Source organism: Salmo trutta, chromosome 14, assembly GCF_901001165.1.
Source record: "Salmo trutta chromosome 14, fSalTru1.1, whole genome shotgun sequence".
Lineage (NCBI taxonomy): Eukaryota > Metazoa > Chordata > Actinopteri > Salmoniformes > Salmonidae > Salmo > Salmo trutta.
The window spans coordinates 54,496,437-54,513,903 of record NC_042970.1 but is presented as its reverse complement, the minus strand read 5'-3'; the positions used below and the strand labels follow the sequence as shown (position 1 = coordinate 54,513,903).

At 42.1% G+C, this 17,467-nt stretch overlaps 1 protein-coding gene across 5 annotated transcripts in view; it reads left to right on the top strand.

Annotated features, from left to right (window-relative positions):
• The window catches only part of pmepa1 (prostate transmembrane protein, androgen induced 1), an 89,789-nt gene that overhangs the window by 49,152 nt on the left and 23,170 nt on the right, over positions 1–17,467 (top strand). The window contains exon 1 of one of the 5 annotated variants that reach the window (XM_029776420.1): positions 11,215–11,438. The exons of the other annotated variants lie outside the window; for them this stretch is intronic. Within the exon in view, the coding sequence (XP_029632280.1) occupies positions 11,378–11,438 (61 nt within the window). The 5' untranslated portion in view covers positions 11,215–11,377. Of the gene's footprint in view, positions 1–11,214; positions 11,439–17,467 lie in introns of those variants that run through there. 5 annotated transcript variants of the gene reach the window in all.

The window sequence follows — 17,467 nt, the reverse complement described above, 5'->3', positions numbered from 1 at the left end:
TTAGGGGAGACAAAGCACATCCCACCCTTTTCAGACTGTAGCCTAGATAATAATTATGTCTAGCACCACTCCAGCTCAAAACGGGAATGACTGTCAGACAGAGCGAGAGGTGCGTCCTTATTGGAGTTAGCCAAGCGCTGGATGACTTGCTCTTTGCTCCCCAGTCTGGCTCCTCATGTTTTCTTATTCAAATGAAGGAGAGCGTGGCTGTGTGCCCTTGGTGACAACAGATAAATGAGGTGGCAAGCCAGGGACCGGGGGAGTGCGAGACGAGGTCTAGGCTAGCTCCCGCTGGCTAGAATAACAATGAGCGTCACCCTGCTCAGCCCGCAGACAGGCCAGCTGATAACAAGGTTAGATTTTCATAAGCTACAGACAGTCAGACAGTCAGGTCCGGGGGTACATGCCGGTGGGTGAGGCAGGCTCAGTCCCGCAGTGAGCAGTGCGCTAATCGTCCGCTGAGCTGTGAATGATGGCACGGAGGAGGAAACTCAATTTGAGATTCTGCCATGATTCTTTTAAAACACTGGGCGCAGACGGCTCTCAAGCTGTTCTGCCGGCTTTCCTTTTCAAACTTTAGAAGGGATGTTTCTTTTTGTGTGTTTAACACCACTATTGTGCTCCGTATTGTGACGTTGCTTACTTTTCCTCCATATTGTTTCAAGGGTGGTGAATAACAAGGAGGGTATGTACAGTAGGACTATACCTTAGGCCACACACACTGTAAAGGCGTTAACCTGCAACCTCCCACACTCCCATCCCATGATCTGTCTAGCCAAAACCGGACCTTTCGAAACTCCCTTTCCTGTCCTGTAGCCACAGAATCGAACAGATCTATTCTTCCTATTTTCAGAGCTCCTTCATCCATACAACTCCTTTGCTTTAGGACACTCTTCTAGCAATGTGGAAGTACTCAAGTTAATCCAGTAGTCCTGCTCATCCTTTGTTCTTCCCTTCACTTGTCTGTTTCAGTAATTCGCCAGCCAGGCCTCCCCTGTGGGTTCTAATAGGTGGGGGTGGGATTTAGTGGCGAGAGTAGGTGGGGCGGTAGAGGGGGGATGTAGTCTAGGATTCCCTGAAGCTGCCAGCTCTGTCTAGTCAGGGAGAGGAGAAGGAGGGGGCGATGTCTGTCACCCTCCTCCCTTGGGACGAATCTGAGATGAGCGAGAAAATGAGTGTGTTTATTCTATTTATGTTCTAACAGGGTCGTTCCACCTCAAAAAGCATAAGAAAGAGGTTTTCGATGCCCACCATATCAGATTGTTCTGAAATCATTTATGTAGTTAGTAACAGATACGATTAGCATTCCTGAAAAATTATTTTGTTAAAATATAATTTGATCTCTGAGAAATTAAGCTACTTGATTGCACCCAAATTGGCCATTTTCATTTATAGGATTCAGATAATATTCAATAAATATAGTATCCAACATCCAATTTGGAACAAACTTCTTCCTACCAATGAGTAAGACATGAGGAATCCCCCCCCCAAAAAAAATGTCAGAAGCCACCCACGGACCCCCCCAGACCTCATACCAATCACACCCCAACAACCAGTATACAGTTTCAGTTTTCTATGTTTGACAAGTAGTATGACTCTGTGGCTTAGAGTATTGCTTCTCCATACTCTGTAATGTAGTCCCTGTGAATCTGGTGATGTCCCCCCCCCCCTCCATCTGTTCAGAGAAATAAGCCACTGAAATTGCTTGCATCGCTTATTTACCATAAAGTAGTGGAAAAGTACCAGGTTTTGACCACCTAGATGCCGCTGTTCCTGCTATACTGCCACACTCTTTTATCCGTTATGCTCGTCTCTTGTGTTTATTAAATAGATCACATTTCCTTTGCAACTTTGGGTAGAAGACCAATAGATTTGTCACATTATGAAAATAAATTGTGGTCATCCTCACATTTCAAGCCAGTCCTCCATGAAAGCAATTCAGTTTGTCCTAATAGCAACCCAATGCTTCAACCCAACTCTCCTTGAATAGTCCAACAAGTGGTCGCTATCAGAGGGTTATCCTTATGCAGTTCTCATATGATTGTAATAATTTTATTGTGAATAAGAATAGAATATGTTTCTAAACACTTCTACATTAATGTGGATGCTACCATGATTACGGATAATCCTGAATGAATCGTGGTTATCCTTAATCATGGTAGCATCCACATTAATGTAGAAGTGTTTAGAAACATTCTATTCTTATTTACAATAAAATTATGACAATACATTATGTACCATTCATTTCTATTGGGCACAAAATAATCTGAAACACAACCAAAGCAAACACAAATTCATCCAACAAGTTTGTAGAGTCACAAACTTAATGTAGTCATTGCGTACTAGAAATATGGGACCAAATATAAACTATAGTTGAGCCGACTCTGAGCTGGGGTAGTTCATTTCACGTCTCAGGGCCTCAGCTGTTTGAGAGAGCGGTGAATGTGCTGCAAATCCAGGGGGACGCAGGCGAACATAACAAACAAACCACTGTTCATGATTCCACTCGTTCGAAAAGAGGCAGGTGTGATTAGAACTCGGTCAGATCAAGGATCTAAGCGCTTTGAGCATTGATCAACGCTAGGGATCCTCATATGTAGTTACATTCCTGATTAGAACTGCTGTAGCCTAATGGTTTGCTTGTTCACCAGGAATGGTCTAACAGTTACTAATCTAGACCTTTTTTGAAGGGAATAAACCACACACAAAGGGGCCGTTTCCTGGGCACATATTATCGGTAAAGAGCGACAAACTGATTCGCTTTCATGGAGGACTGGCTTGAATTCTGAGGATGACCACAACATGTATTTTCTTCATGAGCCACATCTATTGGTTTCTACCCAAAGTTACAAAGAAAATGTTGTGATCTACACTGAACAAAAATATAAACGCAATATGTAAAGTGTTGGTCCCATGTTTCATGAGCTGAAATAAAAGATCCCAGAAATGTTCCATACCCACAAAAAGCTCTCAAATGTTATTTACATTCCTGTTGGTGAGCATTTCGCCTTTGCCAAGATAATCCATCCACCTGACAGGTGTGACATACCAAGAAGCTGGGGACAATAAAAGGCCACTCATTGTGTTGTTTTGTCACACAACACAATGCCACAGATCTCAAGTTTTGAGTGAGCGTGCAATTGGCAAGCTGACTGCAGGAATGTCCACCATAGCTGTTGCCAGAGAATGAAATGTTAATTTATCTACCATAACCCGCCTCCAATGTCGTTTTAGAGAATTTGGCAATACGTCCAACCGGCCTCACAACCGCAGACCATGTGTATGGCATTGTGTGGGCGAGCTCATGGCAATGTTGTGAACAGAGTGTCCAATGTTGGCGGTGGGGTTATGTATGGGTAGGCATAAGCCATTGACAATGAATACAATTGCATTTTATCGATGGCAATTTGAATGCACAGTGATACTGTGACGAGATGCTGATGCCCATTGTCATGCCGTTCATCCGCCACCATCACCTCATGTTTCCGCATAATAATGCAAGGATCTGTACACAATTCTGAAAATGGCCCAGTTCTTCCATGGCCTGCATACTCACCAGACATATCACCAATTGAGCATGTGTGGGATGCTCTGGATCGACGTCTACGACCGCGTGTTCCAGTATCCAGCAACATGGCCTAGCCATTGAAGACGAGTGGGACAACATTCCACAGGCCACAATCAACAGCCTGATTAACATTATGCAAAGGAGATGTTGCACTGCATGAGGCAAATGGTGGTCAAACCAGATACTGACTGGTTTTCTGATCCACACCCCTACCTTTTTTTAAAGGTATCTGTGACCAATAGATGCATATCTGTATTCCCAGTCATGTGAAATCCATAGATTAGGGCCTAATGAATTCATTTAAATTGGCTGATTTCCTTATATGAACTGTAACTCAGTAACGTCTTTTAAATTGTTGTATGTCGCGTTTATATTTTTGTTCAGTATATCAATATATTTAATGAACTGGATAAAAGAGTCTGGTGGTATAGAAGGAACAGTGGCATCTAGTGGTCAAAACGTGGTACTTTTACACTATTGTATTGTAAATAATGCAAGCAACTTATATTACACATTTCTCTGAACGCGGTGGGGGGGGGGTGAGAAACATCACCAGATTCACAGGGAATACATTACATAGTATGGAGAAGCAATATTCCAAGCCTCATACTACTCAAATAGAGAACTGATAGTGCATACTGGTTGTTATGGTCAATTGGTGTGGGGGTCCGTGGTTGACTTTAGCCAATTTTTTGGGATTCCTCATGAGTTACTCATTGGTAGAAAGAAGTTTGTTCCAAATCGGATGTAGGTTACTATATTTATTGAATATTATCTGAATCCTATAAATTTAAATGGCCAATTTGGGTGCAATCAATTAGCTTAATTTTCTTGAAGATACATTTTAATTTAAACAAAATAATTTTTCATGAATGGCAGTTGGCTTGCTGAAATGACATTGAACGACTCACACACGTTCAGGGAGTGGTCAATCCCAGCAGACATGCAACATATTTCACGAGTTCGATGGGGCACAGGCTTGGTAAAGATGGCGTGGTTCTAGTTTTTTGGCACCTTGACCTTGTTACGATGAGATTGCACGTATTTGAAGTCTGTCAGATTCACTCCAGTCTGCTAGACGAGCATCATCGGCCACTGTCGCAGATCGAAAGTGGGTTAGCACAAGCTGTGCACTGGGACAAACATTGGCTGTGCTTATTCTGCTTTTTTTTTCTCTCAAGGTGTACCTCCCAGCCAACAATCTATCTAGTCACCAAATGTGTGCCCAGTTGACCTGTCTCATCATTCCAGTGAGATTATTAATTTCCTTCATCCCTGGTGTAAGATCAGTTCAGAGTTGTATGTCTCTACAGTGGACTACATTGCACTGTTTGGAGCACAGTTGCTTTCTGCAATTCATTTGCTTCTCGAGGTAATTCATTGTCCTACATTGGGCTGGGACTGTGTGTTGCCTGGTGTACTTTGGCAGAGTTGCATGAGGCTCAGTGTACAACCCCTGCATCTCAATAACCAAGTGTCCGCCACACACACTAATGGCATGATGGCTCGAGTCCCTTCCTGGTGCTTCACTACAGTGGCTTTAGTTTTTTCTCTCTTTTGCAATGCAGCTCTTGTTAAAATGTTTTGGTCTGAAATACATTTTATATCCCTTCATGGGACAAACTGGTGAAATAAAGGTACAATTAAAATAGCGCTGCACGTATCATTTTGTCAAGTCTGCCTGTGTATCTCTCTTATAGTGTTTGTGTGTGTTATGTCCACTTAGTGTGTGTGCATTCCCATATGTGCACATATATTTGTTAATGTCTCAAACCTGGCCTAGGAGTCTCATATTCAGCATCTCTGCAAAACTGTGTGGGGGGGGGGCGCATCCCGAGCATCTGCTGTTGTGTCTGGAAATGCTTTAGAGACATGCCGAGCAGCAATTGAAACTTGCTCCGAGATGTTAAGCTACGCCTGAGAGCTCAAAATGTAGAGAGGCGGAGATTTTAAAGAGCAACAATTCCGGTTTTGTTTGTCTAAATTTCCTCCCAACTAGATGACAACCATATTTCCACTAGACCTGTTTTCCGACAGCTCTTGCCCGGACTCGCCGTTCATTCTATCAAATCTACCTTGACTCTTCCATGTGTGCCCTTGTTGTTTGGGTTGAAATAATTACTATAACTTGATTTTGATTAAAGCACAGTCGGCTTTGTTTATTGAACAGTTGCTTCCCCCAAGACTTGTTCAAACAAAGACGCCAGGAAGGTTTCCCATTACTTTGGGCCTTCTCCTCACCCTCTCTCACTCCCACCCCTTAACCCACCAGACATGTGTGAACACACAGACACACACACTCACAAACACCCTTGAACTTCACCAAAGCTCCAGTTCTAAACTGGGTGGGTGGTACATGGTTTGCTTGTGGTTAAATTTGCTCTGCTAAATAAAATAAAACCAGTCTCAGAATTGTCACTGCACAGACTTCACTTAGTGTTAGCATCAGTGCTAATGTTTACACCAAGTTAGCAAAAGCTAATAACTCGCTTACTCACCTCCTGTTTTTCACCACCTATTGCTATAAAACTGTGTTTAACTAAAAGTTCCTAGCGTTTAGGCTGAGCCTACTCCACTTAGTAGCATTAGCATCTAGTGCTATCATTTTAACATATAAGGTATAGCTAATAATTCACTTAGCTCCCCCCCCTCCTCTTTTTTCCCCCACCCATATCAATAGTGTGAGTGTCCCGATCTAAAGTTCCCACACTTGTTGGCTGTGGCTGTATGACCGTGGCTCCAAAGTCAATGAAAAGGGGTTGCTTTGTCCCTCCCCCCCCTTCTGTCTCACTATTGCTCCCCGCTGTCTCGGTCTCTCCCTGCTTTGCCCTTCTCAGTGACTCTGCGCAATGCAGGCCTGCCCTGTTTGCTCCGAGCGCTGCACCCCATCCAACCCAGCCTTTTTAATGGAAATTGGCAAGCAAATGTTGTGCACCTCTGACCTACAACCAGCCGGCGGCACAGACACGCACACACACAAGCGCACACACCCATGTGAGCAGACAGTTTTACAGACTGATATATCCCCCTTTCCTTACACACACATCCACCCCACACCCCGCTATCTGGCCACTCCCAAATTCCCTAGACTAACAGTGTGTCGAGTCAGTAACAGGGAGGGAGAGACAGATGAGAGAGTGGAGTGCTAACCCTTCCCCCATCCCCCCCTCGTCCCGCTGTCTGTCTGTGTGCTTAGCGCTGTCTGGCTCAGCAGTGACCGCGAATGCCCCGGCCTGACACTGAACAAGGGAGGGAAAAAGAGATGGGGGGGGGGGTTGGTCTTCCTTCTTAGAGAGAGAGAGAGAGAGAGAGAGCTCGAACACACACACATTATTACTTTTCTATTATTTCTCTCTGCATTGTTGGGAAGGGCCCATAAGTCAGCATTTCACTTTTTGTCTACACGTGTTGTTGACAAAGCATGTGACAATTTTTTTTACATTTGAAAATCACACAAAAGAGGACCCTCCCCTGAACATCCTCCATGTCAGCTGGCTTGTGTGTGTGCGCACACAGGCCTAGTTTTGGGGAATGATAATTAATTGTTTATTTAACCCTTATTTTACCAGGTAAGTTGACTGAGAACACATTCTCATTTACAGCAATGACCTGGGGAATAGTTACAGGGGAGAGGAGGGGGGGATGAATGAGCCAATTGTAAACTGGGGATGACTAGGTGACCATGATGGTATGAAGGCCAGATTGGGAATTTAGCCAGGACACCAGGATTAACACCCCTACTCTTACGATAAGTGCCATGGGATCTTTAATGACCACAGACAGTCAGGACACCCGTCTTCAGTCCACCTGCTGTCCCCAGTCTACCTGCTGCTGCTCCAGTTTCACCTGTTCTGCTTGCGGCTATGGAACCCTGACCTGTTCACCTGACGTGCTACCTTGTCCCGGACCTGCTGTTTTCGACTCTCTCTATATCGCACCTGCTGTCTCTAACTCTGAATGATCGGCTATGAAAAGCCAACTGACATTTACTCCTGAGGTGCTGACCTGTTGCACCCTCTACTACCACTCTGATGATTATTATTTGACCCTGCTGGTCATCTATGAACGTTTGAACATCTTGGTCCTTGTATTGTTATAATCTCCACCTGGCACAGCCAGAAGAGGACTGCCCATCCCTCAGAGCCTGGTTCCTCTCTAGGTTTCTTCCTAGGTTCCTGCCTTTCTAGGGAGTTTTTCCTAGCCACCGTGCTTCTACATCTGCATGGCTTGCTGCTTGGGGTTTTAGGCTGGGTTTCCGTATAGCACTTTGTGACATCGGCTGATTAAAAAGGGCTTTATAAATACATTTGATTGATTAACGTCCCATCCGAAAGACGGCACCCTACACAGGACAATGTCCCCAATTATTGCCCTGGGCCATTGGGAAAGTGTACCTCCTCCTGGCCCTCCACAGCACCACTTCCAGCAGCATCTAGTCTCCAATCCAGGGACCGACCAGGACCAACCCTGCTTAGCTTCAGAAGCAAGCCAGCAGTGGGATGCAGGGTGGTATGCTGCTGGCATTATGAGCAACTCTTGAACCGTTAAACAGTGTGTGTATCTGTTTGTGTGCGTGTGTTTAAATTTAGCCCGGGCTTTAGTTGTTGTTGCTGTTGTTTCCCTTTTTCCGGACCACTGCAAAGTCTCCTCATTGCGCAGTTTTTTCCACAATCTGTTCCTAGGGATTTATTCTGGAAGCTTTGTTGGAAAGCTTTGGTAAACTTCTCTGTTTGGTCTGGCAGCAACCGCTCAGAGGCCATTTTCTCCTCAACCCTGACTATCCCTTTTTGAATGTTTCCATTTGCATTCCTTAAGATAAGCCATTTCAGGAGCATGAAGGCTTGCTTTTCTCAGAACAACATTCCTCTCCTCTCTTGCAATGCTTTCTCTATTAAAAATACCCAGAGAAGATGGACTACTTGAATAAAGTGCATTCATGTCTATAATTAATAGCAATACAAAAAATACTTCTCACAAGACACTATGTTGGTGGTGGACAATGTAGCGGCTTTCATTTGTTTCTATGATAGCCTATGATATAGGTTAGGCCTAGTATAGGATGTAGGCCTACCTTATGATATATGGTACTCAATAACACCATGACCCTGGTAGTGGTGTGAATGTTTAACCATTAAAACAATTAAAGAAATTGGGATCCTTAACATTAATTAAAATCCCCCCCACAAAATTTAAATCACGGTGCAGTTATTACAAAACATATTATTTTCCATGTAATAGTTGAACTAGATGATAGGCTAGAAACAGGGGTACCTGGAGAAGTGGGTATACTCAAATTCTTCAAACGGCCCACTTGGTGAAGGAAAGGTGCCCTGTGTGGAAAACCGGAAGACCCATGGGGCGGATCACAATTGGCCCAGCGTCGTCCGGGTTAGGGGAGGGTTTGGCCGGCAGGGATGTCCTTGTCCCATCGCGCTCTAGCGACTCCTGTATACGGTGTTTCCTCCAACACATTGGTGTGGCTGGCTTCCGGGTTAAGCGGGCATTGTGTCAAGAAGCAGTGTGGCTTGGTTGGGTTCTGTTTTGGAGGACGCATGGCTCTCGACCTTCGCCTCTCCCGAGTCCATACGGGAGTTGCAGCGATGAGACAAGACTGTAACTACCAATTGGATACCATGAAATTGGGGAGAATAAGGAGTAAAAATAAAACAAGTCACAGGTTTCAGTTTTTTTTAATACGCATCAGAGGGTATTAAGAAGTGAGTAGATGCAATGCCCACTGAAATAAAAGTGGGTATACCTGCGTATATAGCCTCCATTACACGACTAGCTATAAAGGCCTGGGAAAAGTTCTGTAATTTAAAAAGTACACTCAGCGATATTTACATTTACATTTACGTCATTTAGCAGACGCTCTTATCCAGAGCGACTTACAGTAGTGAATGCATACATTTCATACAATTTCATACATTTTTTTTCTTTTTTTTTCTGTGCTGGCCCCCCGTGGGAATCGAACCCACAACCCTGGCGTTGCAAACACCATGCTCTACCAACTGAGCTACAGATATAAAGTAGATGCAGAAAGTATACCGCATAGTGGGTCAATTTCCGCAACAACTAAGAGTGTTGAAGCACAAGGCTCAACTTCTCTACTGTTTTGGTACCTGGCTACCATGCTGTCAACAGTGTGAAGCGAACCTGTGCACATGAGCAGATACAGGGTGTGACTATGTGATAGCATTGCATCTCGCTCATCTCAATATCCTAGCCTATTCATTGATGATAGGCACTGCTTTACTGAAGTTACAAGACATTGAAAGAAGAAACAAGAAATTGTGAGACAGCTTTTGATTGCAAATAGATACGCCTAGTGCACACTTCTGACTGTCTGCCTGGTGCCGACCTACTGTGCCCCTCCCCTCTCTCGCCGTCCCTCGCTAACAATGAAAGATGCAAGTTTGATTGTGTTTTCGGAAGGACAGTCTGCTCCGTTCCAAAAATACTGAATCTAGGAGTCGATTCTACTCTTGACACTCAGAAATGGGAGTCAGCACCGGGAGTCTGTGTAAGGAGTCGAGGAATCAATTATTTTGTAGTATACTCTCAACCACTATGTCATCGTTGTTAACAGTTCGAAAAAAGAGGCCTGTATGGCAATAGAGAGTGATGTGCCCAGCTACGCAGTCCTACCACCCTCTCTGCCTGCCTGGCACACACTGGCCCCACTACGTCGCCCTGCTGCTAGCCCTGCCATCTGTGTGGAGCCTCATCCCTGTGTGTGCATGCTGGTGTGTCCGTGCCCCCGGGCACCATGTCAGGGAATAAGGCTGTGCGGCAGCTGACAGGGCCGTTCCAGACAGTGGGTTTGCATAGTCGCTGGCACAGGCCACTGGCCATATATTAACCCTGATGCTTTAGTAGAGAGACCCTAGCAAGAACACTGTTTGTTTGTGGGAGCCGGGGTTAGGGTTGGGGTGTGTTTTGGTTTTATGAGCGTGAATTTACCTTAAGTCAATATTGAGGAATGAGGCCGAGAAACGAGGATTTCTCATAACATACATTCGTATTATCCTCCGGTTTGTGTATTTTAGGCCGTGAATGAATGTGGCATGTGTATATAAAGTACCAGTCAAAGGTTTGGACACACCTACTCATTCAAGGGTTTATCTTTATTTTGTACTATTTTCTACATTGTAGAATAATAGTGAAGATATCAAAACTATGAAATGACACATGGAATCATGTAGTAACCAAAAAAGTGTTTGAGATATTTGATATTTATATTTGAGATTCTTCAAAGTAGCCACCCTTTGCCTTGATGACAGCTTTGCACGCTCTTGGCATTCTCTCAACCAGCTTCATGAGGTAGTCACCCGGAATGCATTTTAATTAACAGGTGTGGCTTATTAAAAGTAAATTTGTGGAATTGTAGTAAATAGTAAAAATAAAGACAAATCCTTGAATGAGTAGATGTATCCAAACTTTTGACTGGTACTATATATGACATATATATATATTTATGAATGTGCTTTGCCGTAGTAATTCTGGTAATTCTGTCTAGTCTTTCTCTCCCTCTTTCTGTCTCGCTCCCATCATTATTCTCTTCATCTCTGACCCATCTGTCTTTCTTTGGATTGTGCCACCACTCTCCCTCTCCCTTTGGAAAACATTTTTTTTTCACCCTATTGTTCGGAGCAGTAGGGGACAATCATTTTGTGTGTGTGTCGAGTAATGTGTGTGAGAAAGTGGGGACAAGGCTGCAGACCTTTGCGGGCCGCAGTGTGTGTCGTTCTGCTCAGTGAGCACACAGGTTGGGGCTCTCGCCAAAGTTGAGGTATTAGGGGTAACACGATGCAGCCGGTCTCAGGGGGTCCCCACCACCACCATAACTGCGTACAAACTCAATGTAGCGGTGAGTTGTGCATTAATCGTTACTATCTTGGATTTTAATATTTGTCTATCTTGGATTTTAATCATTGGGTAAAATCTGCAGGAGTTAGTTTCTTCTCTTCATGCATTAGTTTTTTCTCTTCATGCATTAGTTTTTTTTTATTTCCAAGTCAAAAGTCCAATGCGATGAGTCATTGATCTCGTTTTCTAGACCATCTTGAATTTGAGTTTCTTTGCCAATTGTGTGGTTGTCTGTGTATAACTAGCGTGATAAAAGCCTTTGTTGTTGTGTGAGGATGGCAAACTCTCCTTTAATGCAGCTGCAGGTCAGACATGGTTGTGTAATAGTCGCTGGTAAGACTTCTGGAATGTTGGAACAAACTATTATCAAGTCTCTCTAGCCTGCGAGAACATTTCAGTATCTGGGTTATGAGCACACTGCATAGCTTGGTCTCTGTTGTTTTGAATAGAATAGGTTAGGGGCAAATCCATGACAACAGAATTACACTGAGACTCAGCTTTTTCACTTTAATGTATACAAAACAAAAACATTGTTTTCAAAGTTTAACAAACTATGCAACTCTATGCACAATAACTACTTTGAAGAAATTACACAGTACATTTCACAAAAACACATTTACTGGAAGAACAGTGCAGATGCAAAGTTTGGTAACAGAATTACAGTAAAATCTCCCTCCGTTTATGCGACCATGTTTTCCAAAAACTCTTAAATACTGTTAAATATCTTCTCAAAATGAAGATTCAAAGATGTCTGCAGAAAGAATGAGGTATGAGCTGAACATAACAGTATGCCAGTGGAAGGAAGGACAGTAGCAGGTGACCCAACTCTGGTTTGTGACTACTATGGTTTCCCATTGTAGCCAATTCAATTGCAGTAATTCTGTTACAGATTTGTTGGTAATTCTGTTACGGATTTGGTAACAGAATTATGAGTTTTAATCACTTAAATAATGTTTTACTAATTACTTGTTACTTCTGTGAACTTTTGTTATCCTCTCTCCTCATGGGGATAGACATTAGAAAATATATTTAACATACAGTGCCTTCAGAAAGTATTCACACCCTTCACTTTTTCCATATTTTGTTGTGTTATAGCCTGAATTTAAAATGGGTTTAAATTGAGATGTGTCACTGGCCTACACACAATACCCCATGTCAGTGGAATTATATTTTTTGACATTTTTACAAATTAATTAAAATTGAAAAGTTGAAATGTCTTGAGTCAATTAGTATTCAACCCCGAGCCTAAATGCGTTCAGGAGTAAAAATGTGCTTAATGATGCACTACGCCTTTTTCTAATTGCTAAAATTTGAATAGTTTGCCTAATTTCAGTTTGTGACAAAACAAGCAAGAATAGTGTAGAGAATCATTGTACCATCTAAACCATTGTGAAATATATTTTCCATAACCAAGCTGGTGTACAAAACCAAAAGTAAAAGACGCAAAAATTAAACTTAAGAACAAGAAGCATAGAAATAACACACAGAGAACAGATCTACTGCTTCTTAAACTTGCTTTGAATGAGATTGACAGATCTATAACTCACCTTTCTACGTGAATTTGGTCAGGTTTCCAAAAACGTCACATATTGCAGCTTTAACAAGTCACATAATAAGTTGCATGGACTCCCTGTGTGCAGTAATAGTGTTTTACATTATTTTTGAATGACTACCTCAAACAAACAAAAAACAGGCATTAAATATGTGGTGAAGTTATTAATTACACTTTGGATGGTGTATCAATACACCCAGTCACTACAAAGATGCAGGTGTCCTTCCTAACTCAGATGCCAGAGAGGAAGGAAACCGCTCAGGGATTTCACGATGAGGCCAATGGTGACTTTACAACCGTTAGAGATGAATGGCTGTGATAGAAGAAAACTGAGGATAGATCACCAACATTGTAGTTATCCACAATACTAACCTAAATGACAAAGTGAAAAGGAGGCCTGTACAGTATAAAAAGTATTCCAAAACATGCATCCTGTTTGCAATAAGGCACTAAAGTAAAACTGCAAATAACGTGGCACTGAAATTAACTTCATGTCCTGAATACAAAGCGTTGTGTTTGGGGCAAAATCAACACATCACTGAGTACCACTCTTCATATTTTTAAGCATGGTGGTGGCTGCATCATGTTATGGGTATGCTTGCCATCGGCAAGGACAAGGGAGTTTTTGTGGGATAAAAAGAAACAGAATAGAGCTAAGCACAGGCACAATCCTAGAGGAAACCTGGTTCAGTCTGCTTTCAACAGACACTGGGAGACAAATTCACCTTTCAGCAGGACAATAACCTAAAACACAAGGCCAAATATACACTGGAGATGCCTACCCAAGACAACGTTGAATGTTCCTGAGTGGCCTAGTTACAGTTTTTACTTAAATCAGCTTGAAAATCTATGGTAAGACTTGAAAATGGTGGTCCAGCAATGATGAAACACCAACTTTGATAGAGCTTGAAGAATTTTCTTAATAATAATGTGCAAATATTGTACAATCCAGATGTGAAAAGTTGTTCTAGATTCTAGAAAGACTCACAGCTGTAATCATTGCCAAAGGTGATTCTAACGTGTTTTGACTCGGGTGTGAATACTTATGTTAGAGATATTTCTGTTTTTCATTTATTTTTTACTTTGTAATTATGGGGTATTGTGTGTAGATGGGTGTTGGAGAAAAAAATCTATTTAATCCATGTTGAATTCAAGCTGTAACGCAACAAAATGTGGAATAAGTCGAGGGTTATGAATACTTTCTGAAGGCACTGTATGTGGGTTTTTGGTAACAGAATTACAAGGTACAAGGCAATGTTGCTTAAACTTACAGAAGGCAATTCATTTCTCCAAAACTAAATATAAGTGGTGATATTAGCTGGCAGGGGTCTTCAACATTATTGTGTTTTGATGAATTGTAATACCTATTTTCTGGTAGGGGTTTTCTAAGAAGCTTTTTCAATCTGTTTGAACAAAAATCAAAGCCGTTAGTTATGCCTAATTTTTAAGATGGATAATGGTTGAAATTTGTATCTATGCCTTCATTTCCCCAAGATATAGACTCAGCTTTATTTTGTCACGTAATTTCATATGCTCCTATGAACTTCATATGTTGGTGCTTTTACATGGAAATGACTTTAGGCTGTTTCACAGAGGAAGCTACTGTGTTAGCTTATGCTTTGCTTATCTGCTCAGTTAGACTGTCTGTGTTTGGTTTGAGTTGTTGCTTGGGGCAGAAGTCCCTGCTGGATGTTTTATGTGGGGCTGTCCGTGAACTTTCTCTCTCTCTCTCTCTGACTGTTGAAGTGTGAGAGGAACACAAAGTATGTCTGATTTAGAAAGTGTGTGTGTGTGTGTGCGCGTGCGGAGTCCTACATTTGTGTTTCTCTGTCTGCTTCTGGGTCTGTTTGTGTGCTCCGTCTGCCAGGGTCACGTGGGGGGAGGGGAAGGTCAGGCTGTCCTGCCCTGTCTCCAAACAAAGATTACTCTGTCCACCTCGACACTGTTGTGAACTCTTCTGGGATAAGAGCTCCCGTCGTCTCGGAATCAATAGAGCCTCTGAGCTGACCAATAACTCTACTCATTTTACTACACGCGCACACGTGCGCTATGGTGATAATATTCAAACATGTCATAAGACTGGAAGCAGCCAGTCATGATGACAGTATAAGTTGTCATATCAGTGACATCATACCTGTCATAATACTTGATGTCTTGCATATCTTTGATGATGTGGTACTTAAAATAGTTCCTGTTTGGCTTTTCTATTGAGTAGGATATCATATGTGCCTACTTTAAGAGTTGTTATGAATACTAAGGGTTTGTTTCAAAATAATTTTCAAAATATTGGTCCCAAATATATAGCTTGGCGATATGGACAAAACGTTTTATAGAGATAAATGTAACTATTTTAATCTAATGATAAATACATCAATAAAATAAAAAATATTAGCAGCAGGATTTATTTTTATGCCAATTAAGACAACTGAGATGGTATGCTATGTTATTAAAATTAAGCTATTTCATCTAACATATCCCGGGAATGCATCACTGATATTTTGATGTGCAACCTGTCATAATAGGATCCAGAATGATCAAATTCTTTTTGGGCTCTTGAGAGATTAATTTGCCGACATCTTTGTGCATGGGCCTATTGGCAAAGGCTATATTAGCCTATTCACCACCTGAGAAAGTGCAAACTCAAAACACTTAGTAGATTGCTAACTCTAAGATCTTGTTGCTAGATAGCCATGTATACTAATTGATTAATATATCAGTAAATGTAATGTCCTACAAAACATTCCAGTGCTAGGCCTAAGCTACTTGACTTGGGCCTATTCAGTGCAAATGGCATGTTCCACTCGGCTCTGCGGGCGCATCAAAATCATACTACGTAGCCTACTCCGGTTGGAAAGTGGTGCCATGAACTCAATATTGAGAGGTGAGAAATAAATGATATACTCAGACAGCTGTGACTCTCCTCTATGTAACAAGAAAAGCATATTTTTCTTGCAATTGCATTTTGAGCAATGGTCATATGCTTGTGTTTATCAGAATGCAGCTGTCCCTCCTCTGTGCGCACAGTCGTGAGAGGGCAGCCCACAGTGAAACAGGGACAGGCAGATACTTTCATAGCAGGAATGAACATAATGCATAGGCTATTACTGTTGACCAAAAATAATGGTTTTAGAACAAAAAATGGTCAGGAACATTGTTTAGCAAAATCACGGAATATTACTGACCTAAGCCAAATGCTTCGGTAGGAGGGCAATGTCGGTGTCGATAATTTTTGCTTTATCATCCCCGCTCTACCCAAACATACTTACTAGGAACCAAGCAAGGAAGTACTACATTTAGTAAATGAAAAATAACTAAATTGAATTATATAGCAGTCCCCTTTTGGCCAAAGGTAAGTATAGAGGACCTTATAAGTATAAGGTCCTCAATACTGACCTTTGGGACTTGAGAGGACTACTATATAATTACATTTTGCTACTTTGTATTTACTAAGTATGTAGTACGTACTTGTTTGGTACCTAGTAAGTACATTTGAGACCAAATAGTTACCATGTGTTTACTTTTTGTTAATAGGTATTTATCTAGTTATTGTCTAGTAATTACCGGGCTGTAAAATGAAGGGTTACCAAACATGCAGTGCATTCGGAAAGCATTCAGACCCCTTGACTTTTTCCACATTTTGTTACGTTACAGCCTTATTCTAAAATGGATACAAATATTCTTTTTTTCTCATCAATCTACACATAACACCCCATAATGACTAAGGGAATACAGGTTTTAATACATTTTTGCAAATGTATTAAGATAAAAAACAGAAATACCTTATTTACATAAGTATTCAGACCCATTGCTATGAGACTCGAAATTGAGCTCAGGTGCATCCTGTTTCCATTTATAATCGTTGAGATGTTTCTACAACTTGGAGTCCAGCTGTGGTAAATTCAATTGATTGGACATGATTTTCAAAGGCACACACCTCTGGTCTGATGAAACCAAGATTGAACTCTTTGTCCTGAATGCCAAGCATCACGTCTGGAGGAAACTTGGCACCATCCCTACAGTGAAGTATGGTGGTGGCAGCATCATGCTGTTGGGATGTATTTCAGCAGCAGGGACTGGGATACTAGTCAGGATTGAGGGAAAGATGAATGGAGCAAAGTATAGAGAGATCCTTGATGAAAACCTTCTCCAGAGCGCTCAGGACCTCCGATTGGGGCTAAGGTTCACCTTCCAACAAGACAACGACCCTAAGCATACAGCCTAGACAATGCAAGAGTGGCTTCGGGACAAGTCTCTGAATGTCCTTTAGTGGCCCAGCCAGAACCCGGATTTGAACCCAATCTAACATCTCTGGAGAGACCTGTAAATAGCTGTACAGCGATGCTCCCCATCCAACCTGACAAAGCTTGAGAGGATCTGCAGAGAAGAATTGGAGAAACTCCCCAAATACAGGTATGCCAAGCTTGCGGTGTCATACCCAAGAAGACTAGAGACTGTAATCGCTGCCAAAGGTGCTTCAA